The sequence below is a fragment of the Lontra canadensis genome, unplaced genomic scaffold (genome assembly GCF_010015895.1).
Source record: "Lontra canadensis isolate GAN:19392208 unplaced genomic scaffold, GSC_riverotter_1.0 scaffold57, whole genome shotgun sequence".
Classification (NCBI taxonomy): Eukaryota; Metazoa; Chordata; class Mammalia; order Carnivora; family Mustelidae; genus Lontra; species Lontra canadensis.
In genome coordinates this window covers 12,428,319-12,454,071 of record NW_022631051.1, presented here as the reverse complement: position 1 = coordinate 12,454,071, position 25,753 = coordinate 12,428,319, and the positions used below count along the sequence as shown (strand labels likewise).

At 57.5% G+C, this 25,753-nt stretch overlaps 2 protein-coding genes across 3 annotated transcripts in view; both read left to right on the top strand.

The window, feature by feature from the left end:
* Window positions 1–1,000: 1,000 nt before the first annotated feature.
* On the top strand, window positions 1,001–18,396 carry GGT1 (gamma-glutamyltransferase 1). The gene is made up of 15 exons (XM_032876028.1): window positions 1,001–1,102; window positions 3,984–4,108; window positions 6,756–6,948; window positions 7,476–7,652; window positions 8,270–8,400; window positions 8,560–8,646; window positions 11,437–11,629; window positions 12,203–12,360; window positions 13,355–13,504; window positions 14,036–14,172; window positions 16,799–16,986; window positions 17,205–17,332; window positions 17,432–17,544; window positions 17,617–17,730; window positions 18,065–18,396. The coding sequence occupies exons 4-15, from the start codon at window positions 7,489–7,491 to the stop codon at window positions 18,209–18,211; spliced, it is 1,710 nt and encodes a 569-aa protein (XP_032731919.1). The 5' UTR covers window positions 1,001–1,102; window positions 3,984–4,108; window positions 6,756–6,948; window positions 7,476–7,488; the 3' UTR covers window positions 18,212–18,396.
* A 2,396-nt stretch (window positions 18,397–20,792) lies between these two features.
* Window positions 20,793–25,753, top strand: part of GGT5 (gamma-glutamyltransferase 5) — a 25,279-nt gene continuing 20,318 nt past the window's right edge. The window contains exon 1 of one of the 2 annotated variants that reach the window (XM_032876025.1): window positions 20,793–21,470. In XM_032876025.1, coding sequence (XP_032731916.1) covers window positions 21,040–21,470 — 431 coding nt within the window. In that variant the 5' untranslated portion in view covers window positions 20,793–21,039. The remainder of the gene's footprint in view (window positions 21,471–25,753) is intronic. The other variant, XM_032876026.1, reaches the window with a different exon arrangement.

Below are 25,753 nucleotides of genomic sequence, written 5' to 3'. Positions count from 1 at the left end.
GTTTCCCTTGTGCCCTCAGTACTCCCAGACTTGCCTCCAGTGCCAGCCTTCAGGTTTCCTCCATTGGGCATGTCCTACCCAACCCAATCCCAGCTCTGCCGGATTCCTAAGGCCCCCGTCATGGTGTCTGCCTCTCCTCCAGGGCCCCGGGGGCCTCCTCCTCTCTAGCTGACCATGCTAAGCCCATCTCCAATCCTTCTTGGGGCTCCTTGAGAAAAGCATCTGGACAGACAAGGCTTAGATGAGGGAATGAATGAAAGGAGGAGTTTAAGCCCCGGTCGTGCTAGTGGTGGCCAATCTGGCGGGCAGCAAGCCATAAGTGGGTCTCAGAGACACAGGTAGTCTTGGGCCTGCCAGTCCTGTGGGGGCACCCACCCTATTTTATTTGATGGGGCAGAGCTGGTAGGGGCCTAAGCAGACAACCCCATCTCCCACCCTTACCCTGAGTCTTCCATCAACCTTCCTGCTCACCACCCCACAAATTTAGGGGATGAGGAAAGGCTCCCCTAGGTCATGTGACTCCCTTCAGTCCAAGTGACCAGGGGGCTTGGAGTGATAGCCCCTAGACACTCCACCTGCGGCCCGGAAGGTCAGGGGAGAGCATGTCTGGAGGAGCATTTCCTACTACGGAGTCAGGGAGAGAATCTTAGGCTCCTCAGCCTGCTGGGGCCTCAGATGCTGGCACTCCCAGCCCCAGTGGTGCAGGTATGTGTTTGCACCCCAACAGTGAGTGACCCCTGTCCAGACAGCGGAAGTTGTGGGGAGCCCACCTCCTTCCAGGGGACCTTTGGCCTGACCTGCCTCTGCCTGAAACCTGGTCTCATTCAGACCCACCGAGGCCTCCCAAGCTCAGGTCTCTCATTCAGTGTTAGGGACCTTACTGGACTCAAAGAAGCCAGCAGCTGCCCCAGGTCACACAGCCCCAGGGACAGGACTGGGAGCCAGCCCAGTTCCCACCTGGAAAGGTTCCTGTGCCTTTAAAGCCTCCCTCCACCCAAGTCAGCAGGGAGAGGGAGGGGAGGAGCTGGGTAACAGCTGGGCACCGGGGACTCCCTCTCCTCTCCCTGCTGGAGAGCAGCAGGAGGACCAGCCCTAGAGCCAGGTGAGCCGGGAGCTAGGGGCTTCTGAGGGTGTCTCAGGGCTCTGGGACCCCAAAGGACAGCTCATCCTTTCTGAGCTACTGGACATTGTAGGTTGGGGTAGCTCAGGCTTAGGGCCTCCCGGAAGCATTTGGAAGCGTGGGATCCATTTCCAGCTCTGCCATGTGCTGGCCTCTACCTCTCTAGCCTCAGCTTATGCACCTGAGTAATGGGGGTGAGCTGAACTTCAGGGTGAAGGGGTTGAGCCTGGTGTGAGTGGATCCTGCAAAGGGGTTGCACAGGTCTTTGTCCGACTGGCTCTAGGCTAAGGGGCCTCTGCTTTTTTGTCTGGTAAGAGGGCTTGAGGCTGCCTGTCCAGGCTTTGTGGCTCACTGTGCCACAGGTGTGGGGTGGGTAGAGGAGGGCTGTGTGGAGCTGCTGGAATTCTCTAAGGAAGCCTTTGAAGAAGGCACAATACCCCGGAAGTGGACTTTTGGAATTAAGAGGGAGGAATGCAGCACCGAGAAACTGAGGCCCAGGAAGATCTGGAGAGAGGGAGCTGTGATGGGAGCAGTGTCCTCCGGCCACAGCCACAAACCACAGGCCCTCCCCCGGGGCTCTGGTTTGTGGCTGTGAGGGGGTATGGGGCAGGTTCAGTTGTGCAGGGGGTCATTGCACAACTCTAGGGGGCGCCCACCACCTGGTCATTGCAGATGTGTATAGCTGTTTTGACAGGTATCCATTTTGATGGCTGTCATACACCAGGGAAGGAGCTTTTTCTAATTCTCAACCTTATGCCACCAGGGTGGGCTGTGAGGGAGACAGATCTCCACCTCGGCCTTGGGCAGTGTGGTAAGCTTCCCCTCGAGGGATGTGGACGGAGAGCTATATGTTCTCAGGTCTGGGGTCGGGGGTAGGGGTGACTCCAGTGTGGGTTCTGGGCCCACCTGCTGGTCCAGGCGCCCCCCAACCACCACCTGGGGCCAGCTGATTTTACATGAACTGCTTCAACCTAACCCTTGGCTTCCTGTTTGTGAATGGGTCTGGGGTTGTGCCCCAGTTTCACCCCTAGAGCTCGGAGGTTGTGGGGACACAGTCGTAAAGCTAGGTTGGAGGATTAATAGAGAAACTTCAGGCTTCCTCTGAGATTTCCACCAGGAAGCTACTCCACTCAGCCTAGATTCAGTGCCTGTGTGTGTGTGTGTGTGTGTGTGTGTGTGTGATAAAGTCAGTATCTCTGGAGGGCGAGGCTTGTACCTTCCTGGGGACAGGGAGCTTACTATCTTATGTGCCTCGGACAGGAACTGTGGGGTCTGGAGGAGGCTTTTCAGGCCAGTGCCTGCAGCCTTTTCCAGGGTGACATGGTTTCCCCAGACAACACCCCTCAGGTCTCTCCTGTCAGTGTATAAGGCTTGGGGGGGTTGCTGACAAGAAGAGAATGGGACACACTCAACACGTGAGGAAGGTTCTTTGTTCTGTAAATCATGCCTTTGGGTTTTTTTTTTTTTTAGGATTTTATTTATTCATTTGAGAGAGCCTGAGAAAAAGGGGCAGCGGGGGGAGGGGCAGAGGGACAAGCAGACTCCCTGCTGAGCACAGGAGCCCAATGCAGGCTCTGTATCCCAGGACCTGAAGATCATGACCCGAGCCGAAGTCAGTCAGACTCTTAAACCGAGTGATCCACCTGGGCGCCCCCATCATGCCCTCGTTGGCACAGCCTTTAATGAGACTCCTTTCCTTCTGACTCCCCTCCCTGGAACCTGCAGCTGCTGCTAGGCTTCTGTCTGTGACCCCAGGCAGCTCTCCACCCCCCCATCCCACCCTCATCTTGCCCCAGGTCAGGAGTTTCCTGTTGGGATCACCTGTGGGGTTTAGGCCACCCTTTGCCCACTAACACATTCTTTTTTTTTTTTTTTTTTTTTTTTTAAGATTTTATTATTTGACAGAGAGAGACACAGCGAGAGAAGGAACAGAAGGAAGCAGGGAGACTGGGAGAGGGAGAAGCAGGCTCCCTGCCGAGCAGGGAGCTGGATGTGGGACCCTGGGATCATGACCTGAGCTGAAGGCAGACACTTAACCGACTGAGCACCCAGGAGCACACCCCCCCACCCCACACACATTCTTCCTACCCTCCTGCTGCAGCAGATACTGCCATGTCTTATGCCTTCCCAGGCGGGCAGAAATTGCTGAGCAGGCTCAGGCGAGGGACAGAGCCCCACGTCTCTCCACTATAGACCCCTCCTAGCTGACTGCCCTGCTGTGCAAATCCCCTGACATCCTAGCTGGCATTTAGCCCTCAGGGACGGGGTCATGGGCCTTGGTCCCTGGCTCCTACCCTGTCCATCTTCTCAGTCATCCTGGTCTGCAGGTAGTGTCCAGGGAAAAAGCTTAGTCATGGCGCCCCCATCCTGGGGCCATGGAGGATTTCCGTAGGAATGCATTTTTCTGTGGATTTCATCCCAGGCCTGCTCAAGGGCAGGGGGTGAGAGGACAAGACTTGTTTTGCTCGTGTGACCCAGTGTGGGCAGCCATACCCAGTCAGCCTCTGTCTCTCTTCCTGCTTATCAGCTGGCGTAGCCTTGTAGGATGGTCATGGATTAGGCATTCCAGATGGAGGCTGGGGGGCTCTCAGGCAGCCTAGATGCACCAGGTGGGGGGCCAGGGAAGGAGTCATGACTCGAGGAGTGGCTCATCCTTATTCTTGGCAAGTGGAAGCCAAAGGGGAATGGGAAGCAGAGTCCACGTTCCCCTGGGCTGGGCACGTATCTGTTCCTGGCTCAAGATCTTGTTGTTGGGCTGGTCAGGGACACAGAGCACCTTGGGGGCAGGTATGGGCTGACCAGGTGTATACTGCTGGCTGTGATTTGCAGCAGCTCTGGCCCTTTCTGGGCCCTGACTTTCCAGGCTGCTCTGGTGGTTTCTTGGGCCTGAGGCACTAACATTCCTGCATAGCCAGTGGAACTGGTCTGGACTCGAGGCCTCAGGCTGTGTTCCAGGAAGGCACCCTTGGCATCTGCCTGAGCGGTGTGGTAAGGGCTCTCAGGTCCTGGTTCAAGGCCATCGTGTTTGGCCTTGGAGTTCAGATGCTCTGAACAGGGACAGAATGAGCCAGGGGGGTACCCAGCCCAGGGCTTGCTGGCAGGGCACTTGCCAGTGGACTTGCCCTTTGGGGGGTACCAAATCCAAGAGAGTGGGGGGACCCTCTGCCTCTGTCACTGCATCTCTCCTTCCCTGCTGGGGCCACACTCCTCACCCTCTGCCGTTGTCATGAGGACCCCAAGAGTCCCTGCTGTCACAGCACCTCCTATCTCCTGCCCAGGGCCCTCCCAGGACTGTGTGAACTTTAGTCACTTAGGGACAGGCCGAATCTCTGCGCCTCCCTGCTGCCATGACGTCAGACTCTGGGGCTGTCCTCCCTGCCAGGCTTGATCTTTTAGAGGACAGCCTATTCTCCACCCTACTCAGACACCTTCAACTGCCCCATGGGATTGCTGGGCGTCCCCAGGCAAGCCGCTTGCCCCCTCGGGGACTAGGTGAGCAAGAGAGTTCCTTGGCCCTCTCCTGCCCCTTTCCTGCCTCTGCTCCTCCTTGGAGGTACCCTCCCCCAGATCCCAGTCCCAGTCCAGAGGCCCCCTGAGGGGCTCTGCAGGGGCTGCAGGCGTGGCTCTGGGCCACTTCTGGCAGTGGGGGGGCCCAGCCGGAGCTGTGGCCCAGACTTTCCCAGGCAGACAAATCTGGCTGTGTCCCAGCCCAGAGCTTCTTCTGAGGAACAGGGAGTTTTTTTTGTGCCCCTGCCAATCCCAGGCCTCAGGTAAGCCCATTAGGGTCATGAGGAGTGGGGTGGGGGTTTGAGGCCAAGCGCTGTCCCTGGCCTCAGTTTCCCCTCCTGACACCAACTTGGGTGAGAGCCATGCCTCTGGGCTTGGACTTGGATTTTAGTAAGTCTTTGAGAAAAATGTGGGGTGTGGGAGGGGGGTGGGAAACGGAAGCCCAGTCCCCTGCAGGGTGTCTTCCGCAGGGCAGGAGATATCAGCCTGCGGGGCTTGGCTAGGCCTCCCTGTTGTCCTGCCCAGGGAGCAGAAGTTGGGGGTCAATGCTGTCCACCCCTAACCATACTCCCCGGCAGTTGGAGCCTTGCTGGGTGCCCCCTGTCCCTTCAGAAGCCCACTTGAGCCCTTGAGTAGATGGATGGATAGACAGAGATGGACAGACAGAAGAGACTGGAGTATAGACCACAGGAAGTCATGGCTGGACACTACAGAGGCCGGAGGGGAGAAAGGAGGGCCCCGAAGGGGGGTCTTGGCTCATAGTCCCATGGCCGGGAGAAATGAGGCAATGCCCCCAAGGTGCCTAGTGGATGGGACTGGAGGGCCTCCTTGGCAGGTGTGGCTGTGCCCATGCTGGGAAGGGGGTCACTGGCCTCTGCCCTACCCCAGCCACCCCCACCACATGTGATGGGGAAGTTCTGTGTTCCTGGCGCAGCTCCTAAGGCCCCTTGGACCTCCAGCACAGCTGTCTCTACCAGAAATCCTTAACCCTGCTCCAGCCCCCCTGGGGTGTGCTCCGAAGCCTGTCAGGCCTGCTGGAGGGCAGAGGGCATAGACTGTCCCCTGGAACAGTGGCAGGGGGAAGGGTCTGGTTGGCACTTTGGAGAGAGCCTTCTGCTGCTTTTTGGAGGACTAAAGAGCAGGTGACACTGACGGTAGGGAGTGTAGGGAGGAGGCTTTGCAGAAGTCCCACCAGAAAGGATTCAGTCAAGGTGGAGAGAAGAGGCCAGCTAGAATCCTACTGGCGCTGTAGGGTAGTGTCTGCTTTGTGGCTGCCCGCTGAGCCTGGGAAGGGAAAGCCCTTCCATGCTGGCTAGCTTCTGGATGTCCCTGACGTGGGGTGAGACTCCATTCCTAGACCGTTTCTGGGACACCACTTCTGGCCCTGGAGCTTAGGCCCTCTGAATAGAGACAGAGTGAACCAGAGGAGTCCCAGCCTGGGGTTTGTCGGCAGACACCCCCCGAACCCCGGAGGTAACCGAGATTGCGCCTGTAACCACAACTGTCCCTCCTTGCGGGGGTCACACCCCTTGCTTGCTGCCAACACCCCAGGGACCCAAAAGCTCACCGTTGTCTCTCCCTGCACAACTGGGAAAGGAGCCAACAGGGGAACAGTGAGCAGGAGGCAGACCAGCTTCCTTCTGCCCACAAACCCCCCTCCCCGACTCCCCCGGTCCAGGCCTGGGCATCTCTCCGGTAGCCAGTGACAATTACAGCCAATGTTCCCCGAGCACCCCAACCTTTCCAAGTCACTTAACCTCCACAACAACCCCCTGCAGGATGCCTCAGTCATTCGTACTGGACAGGTGGTCAGTGACCTGCCCAGGGCCCCACATCAGAGGAGGGGGCAAGACTTGGATGGGCTGAGCTTGCTCCCCAGCTTGCACGCCCCATCCCCTTGGCCAGGCACATGTGGGCTTCACCACTTCGTCATATGACACTCACACCACTGAACCCGGGCCCCACTCTGCGCGAACCCTCTCTCGGCTGTGCCTGGAGATCTCCCACAAACGTGAGAACAGTTGACAGCCTCCTCTTCAACCCTAGAGTTCATCCGGAAGCAGAGGAACCTCATGGAGCTCCCGGGGTGGGGGAACCGACTCGGGGTGTTTCAGGTATGCTATCTCAGTTTTCAGGAAAACCAGGAGGCTACGTGGTTTCGGTGTCTCTCTGGAGCAGGATCCTGTGGCCACGGGCACCTGCCGTGTGTGAGGGAGACCCCCGTTATCTCATTAGCTGCTTCAGCCAACCCCCGCCCCCACTGCCCCATTTTTGCAGCCACCTCTGCAGGCAAGGCGTGGGGCTCCCATCCCCTGAGAAAGGTAGGCCCCTGCCCTGTGGCCCTCAGCTAACGATTGTAGGAGGAGACCATGGGGGTCCTCTCTCTGAACCCCACAGTCCTTGGCAGGACACTCTGGGAGGGCCCATGGATGGTGCCTGGCTCTGGGCTGAGGTGGGGGTCACGGAAGGAATCAGACCAGGCTTGCCCCTCATGGACTTCCACACTTGGCCATGGCTCCCACTTTGGGGGATAGATGAGGCTGTGTAGAAGCAGGGGCACACGGAATCTGGGGGCTTCCAGGAGAGGGTTCTGTTGGACATGGGTTCCTTACTGGAATGCGGCCCTGAGGATAAGCAGGGAGATTTGGGAGGGCACAGATGGGGTCAGGAGTTTCTGGTGGAGGGAATAGCATGAGCAAAGGTCTGGGGGCTGGAAGGAGACACAGGGATGTGTTTCTGAGGCTTGATCCTGGGCTGTGCCCTGTGAAGGTGAGGGTCAGGATGTGCCCAGAGGCAGGCCAGTGGTAGGCCCCTGACTCTGTTAACCTCCACCCCCACCCCCAACCAGGGCCTGCAGAGCCATGAAGAGGAAGTATGTGTATCTGGTCCTGGTGGCCGTGGTCCTCGTGCTCTTCCTCATCATTGGCCTGTGCGTTTGGCTGCCCTCAGCCTCCAAGACACACAACCACATCTACCCCAGGGCGGCCGTGGCTGCAGATGCCAAGCATTGCTCAGAGATCGGGAGGTGAGCAGGCAGGGCATGGGAACCCAGGAGGACCACTGCAAGTGGATCTGGCCCAGACCCTCAGCCCCCTGAGTCGCAGTTTCCCCACCTGTCCCTGAGCTACCTGGACAAGGGGTGCCTGATTCACATGGAGCTGCGTGTCCTTTCCTTGGAACTTCTCAGCAGCCTCTGGTCAGGGCAGAAGGGGACACTGACTCCAAGAGCAGGGTGTGGGTTTCCCAGGGCCCAGCTGAGCCCCTTTTTCTCAGACCTAAGAATCTCCATCTCTTTGGATCAACTGTTGTTTTTTGCTATTTTCTACCCCTGTCCCACATTATCTACAAAGATCAGTTCCCACTTAGAGACTTAAACAGGAAAAAAAAAAATGTTACCAATAAAAGTAACAATTTTCCCATTTTCTTTCTATTATAAAATGCATGTTCATCTGTTTGCTTGAAAAGGAAGACCATACAAGCCCATTGGCTTAAGAGTTCTATGCGAAGCCCCAGAACTGGGGGCTCTTCTTCCCTCCTGTTTTGGGCAGAGTGGCCTGACAGGGTGGAAGTGGGTGGCAGGTGCCTGCATCAGGGGGTCGGGGAGCCCGCAGGTGCTCACTGCCCACCATGTGCCATGGGTAGGGACGTGCTGAGGGAAGGCGGCTCGGCGGTGGATGCTGCCATCGCGGCCCTCCTGTGCGTGGGGCTCATGAACGTCCACAGCATGGGCATCGGGGGTGGCCTGTTCCTCACCATCTACAACAGCACTACACGTGAGTGCCCCTGGGGAGCCGGGGGGTGAATGGCAGCGGCTGTCTAGCTCAGGCTGGACTTGGGCTGGGGGCAGGCAGGGCTGGGCGGCCCCTGGGCTCACACCCTTGGGTGAGGAGGGTTGGTGTGGGTCTGGATTGCCCGCCTGCTTCTCCTTCCAGGAAAAGTTGAGATCATCAATGCCCGCGAGGTGGCCCCGGGGCTGGCCTTTGACAGCATGTTCAATAGCTCGGAGCAGTCACAGGAAGGTGAGGTGCAAAGTCAGGGTGTAGGTGCAGAGCTGGGCTGAGCTACTGGGGAAGGCATGGGCCTCTGGGGCTGGGAACAGCTCTGGATGGGCTGATGCCCACTGTACCCATCCCTTCCTGTCCCCACAACACCCTCCCATAATGAACAGTCAAGACCATCATCATGGAGGGAAAAAGAAGTGGAGCTTCAGTTATTTTCAGGTCAGGCCCCTCCAGAGCCACCCAGTGTTAGTAAACAGAGAGAATAATTATTTCAACAGCTAGCACATACCGGGGGTCTCTGGGGCCAGCACTTTGCTCAGCCCTTTTCACCAGTGAGCCCTTTGAATCCTCCCTTGTATGCTCGGGAGTCCAGGGAAGCGCTGTGTTGATTCTCATTTTATAGGTCCAGAGAAGTAGTGCAAACCAACTGAGGTCACACAGCTGGATGGTGCTGAGGCCAAAATTGGACCTGGGCTGTTGAAACCCTGTGTTTTTCAAAGGCATCCAAGTCATTCATTTGTTCCTTCATTTGTGGGGCTAGCTCTCGAGAGACAACAGTCTGTCTTTTTTAACAAAGTCTTATGTGGAGGAGAGGCCCCAGTTTTCCCATGCAGCTGCGGGGAAGCCAGTGGCCACCAGGGGGTGCTGCTCCCAAGGACTCAAACAGGTTGCAGTCTAGGAGGTTGGAGGCAGGAAGTTCTGGCTGTTGGGGTTAACTGATCCCATCTCCACCTGCAGGTTCTGCCCCTCAGCCCTGGGCGGTGGGCGGAGCCCTGTGGGTAGCCCCGCCCCCTTGGAGTCCTCTCCAACCTACAGAGTCTTTGTTTGAATTCCTATATCCCTTGGGAACCTCTGAATGGGTAGAAAGGAAATTCACTGGAATCTTACAGGCTTAGCACCTTAGGGGCACTTGGAATACATTTATTTAACCAGGACTTGTTGGGCACCTCTAAAAATGTCAGGAGCTCTTCCCCAAGCCAGGGGACAAAGCAAAGGCAACAGGTGAAATCCGAAATCTGTGGCCCAGTCGAGACAGGATAGCAGAGACGGGGAAGAGCCGGATGGCATCGATTCACCAAGTACAGCACGCTCGGGGACGGGCTGACTAAGCAAAGACCCAGAGGCTGGATTGGAGTGAGGGGAGCTGTACGGGTGTCTGGGGGCAGAGCAAGTGGCCCACGTGGGAACCAGCGAGGCTGCACTGGCTGACCCCAGGGTCAGAATGGCTCAGATGGCGTCAGACCTCGTGGGTCATTGCGAAGACCCTGCTTCTTGTCGGAGAGAGGGAGCAGTGTCTCTTGGGGTGTTTGTGGGGGTGGATCTGGGGTAGGTCGGACATAACCCCTTGGGTTGCTGCAGAAGGGTCAGAGAGCAAGCGGCCTGCCCATAAGGTGACCTGTCAGGAGGTCACCACGATATTCAGGGAGAGAAGATGGGTTGGGAGGTGGTTGGTACTCAATATACCGGGAATGGGGAGCCTATGCGTCTGCTGATAGGTTGGGTGTGACACATATGCCAAGTGTCCTGAATGACTGGTGTTCGATCTGCATCCGGAAAGAGGGGGCATCCCTAGCAGAGAACAGCAAGGCTGTGGGGAATGGGTTTGGGAGATAGTCAGAAGTTGCGTTTTGAGCGTGTTAAGTTAGAGATGCCTTTTAGGCGTGGGCAGCCGCGTCCTCAGGTCTGGCCATCAGAGGAGCAGGCCAGGCCAGAGAGTAAATGTGGAGTTGTGAGCACATAATGGAACTTGAAGTTCAAGTTCAAGCTCTGATCTGGGGGAGTAGATAGCGGAGACTCTAGGAGAGCCTGGCAGGTGGGATGCAGAGGTGACCCGGCAGGAGTGATGGGCCAGGTAAGGTGAAGTTGAGAGGAGACCCAGGTCTGCCAGTGGTGGCTTTGGCGAGCAGGGTGGTATGAGACCTGATTGGCCCAGGGTCAGGGAGGTACTTATTTAAGGTGGCAGGAATTACAGGCTGGATGTCAGACCTTCTGAGATGTGCAGACATGCAGATCCTAATACCCTGGCTCTCGTGCCCAGCTTCAGGTTATTATGAGCCTAGACTGCCTTGTCTGGGGGTAGCTGAGATGGCCCTTGTCATTCAGGGGTGGAAACAGGAGGGTGTCTGGGAGTGGGGGCCGTGGCTGTACCTTTCTGCATCAGTATCCAATTTAGGGCATGGTGGGCCGTGGGAGTGGGTGGGGATCAGGGTCTACAGGTGTTTCCAGTGGAACTGTGGGTTCCTCTAAGGAGCGATTTGTGGTCAGATGGGGAAACTAAGGCCCAGAGACTGTAAAGGGCAGGGGTTTGGGCTCAGGTCCTGGTTCTGAGACAGTAGAAGGGAGAAAGGTAGTAGAGGTCTTGCCTTGGAACTGGCTCATTGTCAGGGTGGCCCCAGGCTTGCACGGGGAACTTCTGTGGGTTCTGGTGGACCCCTTGAGCCTGTGGGCGAGGAAGCTCAAACTGAGAGATGGCAGGGGTCTGGCTTCCCCACAGTCTTATGTGCAGCTGTGGCCTGGCACAGGATTTCAAACCTGGTGGCCACCCCCGCAGAGGCAGTCATCTCATCTCTGGACAGCAGAATCCAGCAGAAGGAACTACCTCTCCCTAACCTGTGGCCTCCTTCGCATGTCCCTAACCATTTACACTCTTGCCTGCTGAGTCTGGATAGGACAATGCCATTTCTTTCCGAAACCTCACTGATCCCATCTGGGGACTGTGCCTAGGTTGTGGCCTGAGAGAGCATCCCTCCCGGTGTCCCCAGACTAGAGCCACTAACTGTGTGTGTGTGTGTCCCTGTCCCTGTGCAGGGGGGCTGTCGGTGGCGGTTCCCGGTGAGATCCGAGGCTATGAACTGGCCCACCAGCGGCACGGGCGGCTGCCCTGGGCTCGCCTCTTCTGGCCCAGCATCCAGCTGGCCCGCCAGGGCTTCCCTGTGGGGAAGGGCTTGGCGGCAGCCCTGGAGAAAAGTCGGGCAGTCATCGAGCAGCGGCCTGCCCTGTGGTATGTCTGGGGGGGTTTGGCCTGCCCTGGGCCACAGGCTGGGCAGACATGGCCCAATATTCCCTACAAGCTGTGAATGACTAAAAGCAGGGTGCTTTTAGGAACCTGTGCTGATGGAGGGCTGAGGTCTAGGATACAGGAACCTTTCCCAGTGTGTATGGGATGGCATTCTGAGCCTGGTGCCTTCCCAGGCTTGTGTGTCCTGAGTGGCAGGGGCTCTAGGAGGAATGGGCTGGACACCAGAGGATGAGGGTCACACACCCGTGGAATGGTGCTCGCTGTCTTTTTTTTTTTTTTTTAAAGACTTTATTTATTTATTTGACAGAGAGATCACAAGTAGGCAGAGAGGCAGGCAGAGAGAGGGGGAAGCAGGTTCCCTGCTGAGCAGAGAGCCTGATGTGGGGCTTGATCCCAGGACCCTGAGATCATGACCTGAGACGAAGGCAGAGGCTTAATCCACTGAGCCACCCAGGTGCCCTGCTTGCTGTCCTTTGATCTCCTGTGTGATTGAGTGGGAAGTGACTAGCTTAATCCAGCCGGCCTGCCAGCCTCACAGGAGTCTCTCTGCCCCAGTGAGGTGTTCTGCCGCAATGGGAAGGTGCTGCGGGAAGGGGACAAATTGACCTTGCCACGGTTGGCAGACACGTACGAGACGCTGGCCTTGGAGGGAGCCCAAGCCTTCTACAACGGGAGCCTCACAGCCCAGATTATCAAGGACATTCAGGATGCTGGTGAGTGGGCAACCTCAGTGGCCCCAGGGAAGGAACCCTGAGCAAGAGCTCAGAGGTCTTAGGTCCTCTGGTCCTGCTTTGGCCCAGACTCTAGGCCCTCAGCAGCATCTGGTGGAGGGGTGGGTGTCAAGGAGACGTCTGCACTCAGTGACAGGTCACAAGAATCTACAGATCTTGGTTAAGTCATGACTGAGAGACCAGTGCAGTTCAGGAGAGGAAGTTCTCAGTGGATAAATGCAGGCCTAGGTAGGAGCTCAGACTGAGGGAGCCTTGACATGCAGGTCTGGGAGGACTTCCTAGAGGAGGTAGTACATGAACTCCAGATGAGGTTGGAGAGAGGAAGAGCATTCCTGGCAGATGGAACGGCCAAGGCCCAGAGAGGGTGAGCTTTAATTATCCCTGAGGATCACAGCAGATGGGGGTGGGCTTGGCGAGAGAGGCCTTGGAGGGGCTGCAAGCAAGGAGAGCTTCTGATGAATTTTAGCCAGGCAGCCTGCCGCTGCCTCTCCCTCCCCACTGTGGATTTCTTCATACTGTTCTTTTTATCAGAGACACAGAAGAGTGTGATTAGCATGCTGACCTTTAGCGCTGGGGCAGGAAATTAGCCTGTACATAACCTAGTCTGTCTGGAGCCCATTTCCTGTAGAATTAAGAGCCTCCTTTCACCCACCCATTAGTCTCTGGCGGAGAGGACTGGGCAAGGGGGAGATAGGAGCAGATATTTTCCACTTAGGGAAGAGGACTCTTGGTGCTAGGGGAAGAGAAGGTGGACCTGGAGGCCAGTGGGGCAAATAGGTGGAGGGTAGCTGGCCTGAGCCTGGCGATGGGGAGGAGGCATCTTTGGGGAGCACAGAGAGACTGGGGGGTTGGGCCGTGGGGAGGGGGAGGGGCAGGGACCCTCTGGGTGGGTGAGGGCTTTCAGTTTGGTGATCTTGTCCTCCCCTCGCATTTGGGGCCCCGTCCCCATGTCCCCCCACTGAGCTGCTCTTGGCAGGGGGCATCATGACCGCCAAGGACCTCAATGACTACCGTGCCAGGCTGATCGAGAACCCCCTGAACATCAGCCTTGGGGACGCCCATCTCTACGTGCCCAGCGCCCCGCTCAGTGGCCCGGTGCTGGCTCTTATCCTCAACATCCTTAAGGGTGAGCTGTCCCACCACGACCCTGTAGGAGGCGGTGCAGAGCCACCAGGGCTGTGTGTGTTGCAGGGGCAGTGGTCAGGGGCTAAGGGAGGAAGAGGAGTGCTTGGGAAGTAAAAACGGTGTGGAGCAGCATCCGGGACTGGGAACAGCCCCTGCAAGGGCTTAGGGGTGACAGGGTCTGTCTGCCTTGCCCAGTTACCCAGTGCTGGAAGTTCACAGCTAGTGGGTGTGGGGGGCTGGTCCAGAGGACGTGTCTGACAAATCTAAGTGGTCTTCTGGGACCGGGTAAGACTGGGTTGCCCTTCTAGCTGGACACTTGAGGCCCAGGTCCAGAGGTCCCTTGCCTCATTCCATCCTTCCATTCCTCCAAAGTGTCCACTGGTCGTTATTCAACGTTCCTCTTCTCAAGCTGGGCCAAGCAAAGAGATTCAGGGAGGTGTGAGCCTACCCTGGAACACCCAGCTGTCTTGGCTGAGCTGGGGTGTCCCAAGGGCCCTGGGACTGCCGATGTGTCCCATCTCTGCTCCATCAGGGTACAACTTCTCCCGGGCGAGTGTGGAAACACCCGAGCAGAAGGGTCTGACTTACCACCGCATTGTGGAGGCCTTCCGGTTCGCCTATGCCAAGAGGACCCTGCTTGGGGACCCCAAGTTTGTCAATGTGATGGCGGTAAGAGGCAGGGGCGGTAAGAGGTCCACGATGGGTGGGGAGGGCCTCTCGTGGAGGTGCCACGATGGTTCCCTGGGGCCACCCCAACCTCACACATGCTGAATTAATCCATTCCTACCACCGACTTTGGTGGTGGGCCTGCCATGTGCTGGGATAGACTGGTGACCCTGAGTTCAGCCCTCAGCCACAGGGAGCTCGCAGTGTGACAAGCCGGCAATGAGTAATTAGTGACCCCTATCCCTGGCCACGCTCCCACCTTGGGGGCTGTACCCTTGGTCTGGAAGCTTTTGGAGTGTTCACTGCTGAGCTGAGGAATACGTAGGGGCATCATAACCCTCGAGGGTCATGAGGAGGATGGGGGAGGAGCAGGGGTGGGGTCTGGGTGGCAGAGGCCTCAGCCACCAGCTTGTTGGTCACACCCAGCAGCTAACCCTTCCCTGATCCCCACCCAGGCCCTGCACAGCCCGACCCACTTACAGCCAAATACTCCAGTTCCAGGCTGAGCCTTCACTGAGCCTCCTGTCACGGCGCCCCTTTACCTACTTGGATCCCCCATTCTGGGGTAGACCTGCAGACCCCCTCACACTGACCTGTGCCTCTCAGCTGCCCCTCGGCTCTCCTGGATCTCTCTTCTTTCCTGAGGACCGTTTTCGTGCTACTCCCCATGGCCCTCAGGGACCTGGCGACTCATCCCCCTGAGGCTACTGCATTGCCTCCCTCTCTCTCTGCAGCCCCCGCCCCGCCATACTGGCTGAGCCTGGCCCCTCTGCTCCTCTACCTGCCAGCTCAGCCTCTCCTGCAGCCCGCGCTCCCTCCAGCATTCGCATCCTGCCCTTTCTGACAGGTCATTCTGGAAAGAGGCATCTGCTTGTCGCTGCTGCCTCCCCTTCCTCTGCTTCCACTCAGGGCACACTGGGCCTCTCCATCCCTTTCTCAGGCCCTCTCCCATCAGGCTCTGTCCTCCTCGCTCCACATCCCCCCCTGCCAGGACCCCTCACTCCACCCCACCCCCAGAGTCCAGCCTCAGTTTCCCCTTTGGGCCCCCCTCAGCAGCATCTCACACAGTTCAGTTCACCACCTCCTTTCCTCACCTTTTCATTTTGCAAAGTTGTGGACATTTTGCCCCATCCCCTTCCTCTCTCCACGCCTCCATCCACCCCTTTTCATTGACATGTGTGTGCTTTTTTGGGTATCAGATGGTCAGTCCCCGATATCACACTTTGGGTTGTCGCTCCCGAGACTGAGAGATCTCCATGCCGCCTTTGAGAGGACCTGGCCCATTAGATACCTGTGTTCCCGAGGGTCCCAGGGTTGTTTAGGTCCAGAGCCCATCAGACTCATCCCTCACAGTCTCTGTTCTGTCCCTCCAGTCTCTGAACCTACAACAGATGTCTGGGGTGTTTTGCTGCTTTTTAAAGCCCAGGGCGGCTGTCTTGCAGAGCCATCCCACATCCTGGATTTGACTTTCTGTTTTCTTGGGAGTAGATTCAGGCTGAAAATTTTCCCTGTGGGGTGTTGCTGGAAAATTCTGGAGGCATTTTCTTTGCTCATTCCCCAGGGGCTTTCCTTGCTGGCTCCTATCTCCTCTCCTCTCCTCTTTGTCCTTACCACCATGGGGACCCTGTTCATGCGCACAGGTTGAAGCAGTGACGAGGCCGATGGCTCCCTGTATATCCTCAGCCTGATCTTGCCCATGAACTCCACACACATAGATCCATATCCATCTGCAACAGGAAAAGGCATGTCTCCAAAATCAAGCTCCTGACTGTCCACCTTCACTGCCTCTTCCATAGTGTCTACCTCCTACCTTCACTGTCCCTTCTGCAGTGTCTACCTCCACAGTTAAATGGCCTCTCTGCATTGAAGGCTTTGGGACAATTGGTTTTCTCCCATCCGCACCAGCCCCATCTCTCACTTGGTTGATGCCATAGCATCCCAGTTGGGTTCTACACTACAGCCCCACACAGCTGCCAGAATGATCCTGTGAACTGCTGGTGTGCTCCTTCCTCTGTCCCAGGCCCAGGTGGCTCAAAGCAAAAGCCAGACTCCATATAGGGCCTCTGAAGACTTATTGGGATAACCCCCTGCTAATGTCTCCTACCACCTCTCTTTGACCCTATTCACCCTTTGCCTGTCACTCACAGGCCTGCCTCAGGGCCTTTGCATTTACCACCAGGCCTCATTCAGGCCTCTTTTCAGACATCACCTCCTCTGAGAAGCCCTCCCTGACAATTCTGCTCCCATCTGGTCCTTCTCTATCCCCTTTACCCGGCTTGTTCTCTCCAGCATGTCCCTGTCTCCCTTTATCGTCTCTGCCAGAAGGGCAGGGACCCGTGTGTGTGTTCCCTGTTGATCCAAGCATGCAGTACAAGCTCCATGAATGAATGAAAGGTTGAATGTGGCCAGAGTGGGGGCTTGTGGGGTGGACAGACCAATGCTAAGAGTTGCTGGACTGCAGCGGAGGCAGAGCCTGGAAAGGGGATCAGATGGGCTACGTGAGGTTGGGGGTGCAGGAGGGTTGTGGTCAGGGCCATGTTGTGGGCTTCCCAAGAGCTGCTCGCACAAGCCTGTGCCCCCTCCCCGTCCTCCTCCCCACCTCCTCAGGCCAGCTCTGGGGTCTCGGCAGGTGGTCCGCAACATGAGCTCCGAGTTCTTTGCTGCTCAGCTCCGGGCCCGGATCTCTGACAGCACCACTCACCCGACCTCCTACTATGAGCCTGAGTTCTACACGCCTGATGACGGTGGCACGGCCCACCTGTCCGTGGTTGCAGAGGATGGCAGTGCTGTGTCCGCTACCAGCACCATCAACCTCTAGTAGGGCTGCTTGGTGGCCCTGGGCGGGCCAGGGGCTGCTTGTGTCTCCCAGGAGGGAGCTACATCAACCCCTTTCATGGTGGGGAAACTGAGGCCCCACCTTGGTAGAGCGCCTGCCCTCAGCCTCCCTGGGCTGGGTGGAGCTTTGGTGGGTGGGTGGGGGCTGGGTGGGGTAGGGGCTGGATCTGGCACAGTTGTCTGATTCGGCTGGTCTGCAGCTTTGGTTCCAAGGTACGCTCACAGGTCAGCGGGATCATATTCAATGATGAGATGGATGACTTCAGCTCCCCCAACATCACCAACCAGTTTGGGGTGCCCCCCTCCCCAGCCAACTTCATCAAACCAGGTGCGGGGTGGGGAGGGACTTGGGTCAAGAGAGGGCTGGTGCCCTAGACAGGAAGCTAACCAGCATCTCTGTCCCTGCCTGCCCATCTGGTGACCACAGGGAAGCAGCCCCTCTCGTCCATGTGCCCGGCGATCCTCGTGGGCCAGGATGGCCAGGTCCGCATGGTGGTGGGTGCCTCTGGGGGCACGCATATTACTACGGCCACCGCACTGGTACGTGTCATCTATCTGTTCCTTCCAGCCCCTGCCCCTGGGCCGTGCTGACCCCATCCCTTTGCCCTCCAGGCCATCATCCATAACCTGTGGTTTGGCTACGATGTAAAACGGGCAGTAGAGGAGCCCCGACTTCACAACCAGCTTCTGCCCAACACCACGACACTGGAGAGAGGCATTGACCAGGTGGGACAGGGCCAAGGAAACTGAGTCACGAGGGGGGGGGGCCACGGGGGTCCTAGGATGGAGGCCTGGATCTCCTGAGTCATCAAAGAGTAGACTACCAGCCTCTGCCTGGGGCAGATGAACTTCACCTCCACTGCCTGGGCCATCTTGAACCCCTGTGCAACCTGGGTCAGGCCACCTGCTCCAAGGAGACCCACTAGGCCCAGCTGCCCCCAACTTGTTCTTCCTGGCCCCTGGGCTGGAAACGGCACCGTCTGTGTGGTTCGGTGGGTCTGTGTGGTTCAGATGGCTTTGTAGGCCCTGCTGAGAACCCTCTATCCCCTCCCACCCCCAGGCGGTGACCGCAGCCCTGAAGACTCGGCACCACAACACTGAGGACACTTCCAGCTTCATCGGTGTGGTACAAGCCATTGTCCACACGGCCAGTGGCTGGGCAGCTGCCTCAGACCCCAGGAAAGGCGGGGAGCCTGCTGGCTACTGAGTGCTTGGGGTGGGCAAGGCTTCCTGGCAACCTAGGGATGAGGTGCCCACTAGGGCCAGAGTGGAACTTGGAGGGATTTGCTTCCCCTGTGAGTGACAAAGCAGTGCAATAAATGGGGGTTGCAGCGTGAGGCTCTGGGCAGCCTTGCTGGCCCAGCTCCCATATCGCTGGGCCTCAGCATCCTATGTGTGAATTGGAGCTGTACGGTGAGGAAGGGTGGAGAGGCGGGATTCAGAGGTCATAACCTCTCAGGTGCTGTAGGTAGGCTGAGAACGTACACGAGAGCCCGGCCGCTGGGTGAGTGGAAACAGGACCCACTCAGACCAATCACTGTCCTTCCTCACCTGAGCCCCAGGAGCAGGGGGCCAGGTCATCCATTTTCTGGCCTGGGCCGTGGCACTTCCTAGTATCAACCACCAGGGGGCGCTGCAGCTCAGGAGTTTACTTGGCCAGTGGGCCGCCAAGAGATGCTTGTAATCTGCTACCTCGTCTGCCTGGCCTGTGCCCCGGATTCACACCGTGGAGGATACATGGAGGTGAACCCGAGGTCTGAAGAGTGGGATTGGGCAAGAGGCTGGAGCAAAACGTCTCTGTCAGAGCCAGGCCCGGGGGGTTTTCCAAGCACAAACCCAGAATGAAAACCAAGCTGTGATCAGCTCCAGAAAGAGGCCCGGTTCTCAGGGATCAGTGAGCCAGGAAAGGTCCCCAGATCCCAAGGGTCAGGGCTTGGACCTGTGGGCAGCTGGAGAGTGCAGCCCAGAAAGAGGGGCCTGGAGGGGATCAGTGAGACACAGCGGCCTGCCTCCTCCCCCAGGCGCCAGCGCCTCCCGCCGTCCCTCAGGGGCTGTTAACTGGATGTGATATCTGACTGAGGAGCTGGGGGGGGGCAGGAGAGGGTGGGTCACAGCCTGATGGCCACCCATGCCCCTGACCAGGGAGCCTAAGCGGGGACCCCTGAGGGCAGGGGCAAAGGGGCCACCCCAAGTCTGGGCTCTCCCTCAGGAGGCCAGAAACCTTGGTGTTTCTAAAGTACCCATGAGGAAACGGAGTTTTGTGTCTGCAGAGTCTGGGCCCTGAGCCCGGGAGGATGATACATCTGGGGTCCCCTGGGGACGGGATGGAGGCTTGGCTGGTGGGAAGTGCAAGTCTCCTCAGCTTTCATTTTGGCCCTAGAGGAAAGGCCATGGCACCATTTGCAGGAGAGAAGACTGAGGCCTGAGGGGCTAGTCTCGCTCCGGGTGGAGGTTAACTCCTTGGGTTCCTGCATATGGGCTGAGCACACACAGTTCACCAGGCCCCGTGGAGCTCAGCTGAGGGCTCCACCAGGTGCAGGGGGACTTGGTTTCCTCTCTTTCCTTCCCATTGTCTCCTACACAAGGATATTCAGGGCCTTTCCCAGCTCAGCCTGTCCAGCCATACCTCTAGCCAGGCCTAGCATGACGCTCTTTCCTCTCCTGGGACTTTGCTCTTTCAGTCCCTGCCTCCTGGCCTCAGCCTGATCAGGATGGCTGTGGAGATGGGGGAATGTTCCATTCTTAGCACGCCAGACCCCTCTGTCTGCTGCCCCTGCCTTCCCAGAGGGTGGGCAGGCCCTGGGCCAGCAATGCACGTTGTTTCTGGGTTGAGCCATGTCACTGTGGTATGAGGGACAGTGGGGACAGAAGAAGGTGCCCACAGCCCTCCCCACCCGCCCCGGGCAGCTGTGGGAACAGGCCTGTTGGAGAGACTGCCTGGCTGACCAGTGGCTCGGGTGGGGGCCTGGCAGGCTGTGTGGCTGTGTGGGCGGTTCATCTGTTGTACTAGGAGGTGTCGAGAGGCCTGGGGTGGGCGATGCTCAGCTGGGGAGGAAGCCAGAGAATACAGGGAGGCAGTGGGGGCTGTGTGGGTGGGAGTCCAGCCTGGACCCTGCGCCCTGTGCTCCCACTGAGCCTGGTCAAGAAGGGCATCAATGGGTCCCCCTCCCCCAATTGCCTCCCCATTGGGTACCCCAAGGCCTAGGCAGGGGAGCATCCAGACCAGTGTTCCCAGGAGAGGAGGCCCAGCCTGCACAGATGGACACAGGGAAGCGGACACACAGCCAGGGAAGTGCAGAGACCCAGACAGGAGGGCAGCCTCACTCTCAGGAGGCCTATGGTGGCATTCTGACCGCATGCAGGCCCCAGGGGTGGGTGGCCTGGTGGGCAGTGGGCACCGAGGGCCAGATGTAGGCCCTGTTTACTTTCCTCACACAGAGGTCTTGTAGTCCTGGGTGTTTGATGTGGATCGGGAAGCTGAGCTCACTCCTGGTCACACCAGTTTCCTGGCTAGGCCATGGCTGAGCTGGGACTTGAACCCGGATCCTGAGTGACATTGCCTTGGGTCCCCCAATCCCTCTGTCTCTGGCCCTCTTCAGCCCCACGTCTGGGCCCCAGCATCCTCGGTGTCCTCTGGCTCTGGGGATGCTGAGGAAATCTTGCTGGGCGCAACCACACCAAGGAGGCGGGAGGTGGGGTGACCTTGCAGCCCCCTTGTCCCTCTGCAGCAGATCCAGGGGAGGGGACAAGGCAGGCCTGAGTCCTGCTGTCCTGGCTCCCTCGGGGGTGGGAGGCGCCAAGTCCCCAAGCACGTGGGGTGGAATAGCCCTGGGCAGGCTGTGGGAATGAGGGAGTTAACGGTGGTGGCTTGCTCCTCTCTGGGAGGAAAACTCCCCATAAACGCCCTGCTCCCTGGCCTTCTGCCAGGGCCAAGAACAGGGGCTGAAAACTGGAAGTTCAGGCATGCGGCCAGCTCTGCCTCTAGCAGGCGCTTGAGCAGGACAGCAGCCCCGTCGCCGCTGGCGGCTGGTCTGTATGCCCATCAGTCCGTCGGGGGGCCTCCAATCATCTGTAAGCCTGTCTGTCTGTCTGTCTACAATCCTGTCTCTGTCCAGTGTCTCTCTGACTGTCCTTCTCTTCCTAGCCTATGTTCAGCTGTCTAGCCTGTCAATCCACTGTCTGTCTCTGGTCTCCATCTGTTCATCTGTCCCATCACCAGCGAATCTGTCCATTCATCTACCCACCTGTGTGTCCATCCACCTGCCTTCTCTCTCCACTCCGGGCCTCAGAGCCATGGCCCAAGGCCGCAGGGTCACGGCCAGCATGGTCCTGCTGGGGTTGGGGCTGGCCCTGGCCATTATTGTGCCTGCCGTGCTCCTCTCTCGCCGCCACACCGGCTGTGGCCCCCAGGCCTTTAGCCGCGCTGCGGTCGCTGCTGACTCCAAGGTCTGCTCAGACATTGGACGGTGAGTAAGAGGTGGGTGGAAGCTGGGTGGTTCTCGGTGGCTGGCACCTCCTGGAGACTCTGTAACTGGTGGTGAGAGTGTGGAGAAGGTGTGTGTGTGTGTGTGTGTACGTGTGTGTGCACGTGCATGTGCACATAGTGGGGGCTGCACAGCGTCCAGCAAGGAAGCAGCCCCAGGACCCTTCCACAGAGCAAGAGGCAGGTGTGCGCATGAGACAGGAGGGGGTTTGGGGATATTGACAGATGTGGTATGTGAGTCTTTTCCTAGCTCCGGGGCTCAGGAGACCCGGAGAGGGCACCCCCACAGTGTCACCGGTCTGGCCCAGGCTGACCCTGATGACTGGTGCTGGGCCATTTAGAGAAGCCACAGCTGTTCTCCAAGGCTGGGTTTTTTTCCCAGAAGTGTGGGCAAGCCCTGGCCTGTCAGTGTGCACTCAGTGCTGCCCAGGGCCAGTTTCTCACCCGGGCCTAGGACCTGGGAAACCTGCCCTGGCCAGCACCATGTTCCCCACTGCCTCCCCTTCTGATGTCTGGGCCTGGGGCCCAGCCAGGGACTGCTGGATGTTTGTGGCCAGGGCAAGGTGGGTGTTAGAGAGGGGCCCCAGCTGGTGTTTTCCAACCCTTTTCCAGGAAGCCCAGCCCATGGAAGGCTTCCGCTGCCCACCGGGGCAGAATATAGCAGGACACCCCTCCTGGCTCTTGGCCCCCAGCCCAGGCTAGTGAAAAGCCCAAGCAGTCATCCCCCTCCCTGCTGGCTGGGTCTGTTTTCTGGAATAACTGCCTCATGGATCATTGTCAGGATCAGAAGTGCTTTGTAAGCCGAGGGGACAGTCCTGGAGCAAGGGGGAGTGTGGCCAAGTCCTTGCCCAGGTGGCATTCCGTACCATCTTTGTTTTGGTTTCCCCGTTCCTGCAAGCTTTAACCTTCTGTTTCATTCATTCACCTCCTCCTTCGTTCCTTCCTCCCTTTGTCTGTCCACCTGTCTCTCCCGACCTGGTCCTCTTTCCCCTCCCTCAGGGCTCCTTCAAGGATGAGGGTGGCAGCTCCAGCAGCATGGTCTCTCCAGGGGCCTCCCCTCCCCCCATGTTCTGGAGAGCATGCAGAGGTGCTGAGCCCACCAGAACCTAGAGTTGTAAAGAGGCAAACAGGGCTTGGGGTTCAGGCCCCAGAGACCCCTGATGGGGATGTGGCCCCCGGCAGTGGGAGCCACTGCCACCTTTCTCTGTGGGGGGTCTGGGCCCATTGTGTCTCCTGGAGACTTTGTGGGGGGATCTGTATGGCATGTCTTGCTGTGCATGTGAAGGTCAGTGTTGGGGGGATCTCTACTCGGAGCCCATGATGCCCTCTGCAAGTTTCCTTGGTGAGGAGAGAGGATGTGGTTTCTCCCCCTGTGTTTTGTGTTTGTTGAAAAGCACTCTCCACTTCCTGTTCTTGTTTTAAGAAGCCCGGAGTGGGAGGGAGCCTGGAGCTGGCCCCAGCTGTTGTGGAACATGGAACAGGAGACCCTGGCTGGCTGGGGACCTCCTGGCTAAGATCCCTCCACTTGAGGGCTCCTGGCCATGCTGATGCAGTCTCTGAAGGGAGCTGGCGGTCTGAAGCCCACTCTCCTTCCTCCCCACAGTCCCCCCGCTTTCCCATCACTGTCCCTTCTCTCCAGCAGGGCCTCCCAGACCCAATCTTCTTTCTGACCAGCACCAGGTTTACTCCTTTGGGGTTGGGCCTTCTGCTGTAGCCAGAGTTCCTGGGGAGGTTTTTGTTTTGTTTTGTTTGTTTTGTTTTAGTTTTTGTTTTTTAAGATTTTGACTCCCCACTGAGCAGGGAACCTGATGTGGGATTTGATCCTGGGACCCCAGGATCATAACCTGAGCCTAAGGCAGACCCTTAACTGACTGAGTCACCTAGGCATCTCTGGGGGAGGGTTCTTAGGTTGGCATGAGTGAGGACCCAGCACCATGAGGAATGAATAGACCCACGGTGACAGCGAGGTCCCTTGCTCTCTAGTCTATCATCTTCCAGCACTATGTCCCAGTGTGTTAAGCTTGCGTGCAAACTGGGTGTTCTGAGGCTCTGAGTAAGTGCTCGTCTTTTAGGGAGACTGCATGAGCTTCAGGGTAGTGGTGGCTTTTAGGTTTGTGACATGTATCTGCTGTGGCCACTTGGAAATACCTGCCCTCCCACAGGATCCTCAGTGGAACGATTCACTGCTTTTCCCAGAATCCAGTAGGGTTCATTGCTGAATTTGATTTATAAGGAAACTAGGTCTGTACAGAAGAGAGCTGCCTGGTGTCACAGAGTGAGCAGGCCCAGCTGGGACTGTCCTCTCTGCCTCTGCAGGGGTGGAAACTGTCCTGAGCTGCTGGAGGAGTGGGGTCCTCCCAGAGCCCTCCATCACCTATCCTGGATCCAAATGCCTGCCCAGCCTCTAGGAGGCCTGTAAAAGAGCTTGGCTCGTAAAGGGAGTAGTTGTATAAGATGATGGATGGGGGGGCACCTGGGTGGCTCAGTCCATTAAACATCTGCTTTCGGGTCAGGTCATGACCTCAGGCACCTGGGATCCAACCCCGCATCAGGCTCTCTAGGAGCCTGCTTCTGCCTCTCCCTCTGCTACTCTCCTACTTGTGCTCTCTCTTTCTCTCAAATAAATAAATATTTGGGGGATGCCTGAATGGCTCAGTCGCTTAAGTGTTTGCCTTTGGCTCGGGGCGTGATCCTGGGGTCCTGGGATGGAGCCATGCATCAGGTTCCCTGCTCAGTGGTGAACCTGCTTCTCCCTTTGCCCCTCCCCCTGTTTGTGTTTGCTCTCTATTTTTCTCTGACAAAGAAATGGGTGAAATCTTTCAAAAAAATGTTTTTAATTAAAAAAAAGGAAGAAGAAGAAGAGGATGGTGGGGTCCAGAGTGCTCCAGAACATTGGAGTCTGGGCTGCAAAGGTGGGGATGGGGATGGGCCCTGAGAGCTGGGTCTTATCAGCTGCTCCAGCCCCATCCAGTGGTCTGGGGAATCATGCTCTTAGCACAGAGGAGAGCAGGGACTCTAGCAAGTGGTTGCAACCTTTGAGCCTCAGTTTCCCCACCTGTGAAATGGGACTCATGCCAGCACTTCCCTCATGGGCGGGGCCGGGGGGGGGGGAGGCGCATGAAGCTTTCCTTGCCAGTAGGAGGCGCTCCCTCGATGTCAGCCATCTGACCGTTAACTGTTAACATTGGCTTGGACTGGATGTGGGTCAGCATCTCAGGAACCCCAGTTAGGGCCCGGAGTCAGAGCAGGGAGCCTACTGTGGGGAAGAGTCATGGGGTTAGGGTGTGACCCCACCCCTTCCTTCCGCCCCAGCTCCTATGACCCTTGTGCTTCTGGACTCCTGGCCAGCTCCCCAGGAAATTACTGCATTTCCTCCCCTCTGGGGCCATGCCTGTGGAAACAGCCCATGTACCTGGACACTGGGCACGCACATGTGGCAGTGTGCCTACCTGGCTGAGTGTGTGACAGCAGTGGTGGTGACAGCAGCCGCTTGGCTCCTTGGGGACAGACGTGACAGAAATCTCTGACTGTTCTGCACGCAGCTCTCTGCTGACTAGGACTGCTACCACTGACAGCCGAAAAGGTTCAGAGCGCCTGGATGGCTCGGTAGAGCATATGACTCTTGATCTTGGGGTCATGAGTTTGAGCCCCATGTCGGGTATACAGTTCACTTAAAAAACAAAGCAAAACAAAAAAACAGGCTCAGGGAAGTTGAATCCTGTGCCCTGTCTCATGCAGTTGGAATGCAAGGGTGGTTTAACATAATTTAGGAGACAGAAAAATTATTTGATTGTCTTGGTAATGCAGAAATGCATTTGATGTAAAATTTGCATTTGTATGCATTTGACGTAAAACCTGATAGGAAAGTGGACAAAAAATTTTAACAGAAACTTCATAATAGAGGATATTTGAATGGCCAAGAATCACAAGCCCTCAACATTAGGCATGGATTTGCTGATCCTCTGTCTCAGCCACCACAAAGGCAAGGACTTTGACCATCCAGTTACCACTGTGCCCCCAGGACAATGGCTGCATTGCAGACAGTAGGTGCTGTGTTCCTATTTGATGAAGGATCCTACAGGTAGAGAAGCTTGTATGCCCCTCATGCATCCACAAGGCCCACTGACTTGTACTCTGTTATACATACTCATAGGCATGATGGCCCTGGCTCAGGACCACTTGGGCTGGAGTTCCCACTCACCAGCTGCACGATACAGGGCACGTGATTTAACCTCCCTGAGCTGGGGTCTTTTTTTTTTTTTTTTT

Bases quoted from the DNA above. Each gene is read 5' to 3' on its own strand.
- GGT1 (XM_032876028.1), top strand. From the start codon at position 7,489: ATGAAGAGGAAGTATGTGTATCTGGTCCTGGTGGCCGTGGTCCTCGTG. The intron at 8,647-11,436 runs GTGAGGTGCAAA...GTCCCTGTGCAG, and splicing joins CTCGGAGCAGTCACAGGAAG to GGGGGCTGTCGGTGGCGGTT. The intron at 13,505-14,035 runs GTGAGCTGTCCC...CTGCTCCATCAG, and splicing joins TATCCTCAACATCCTTAAGG to GGTACAACTTCTCCCGGGCG.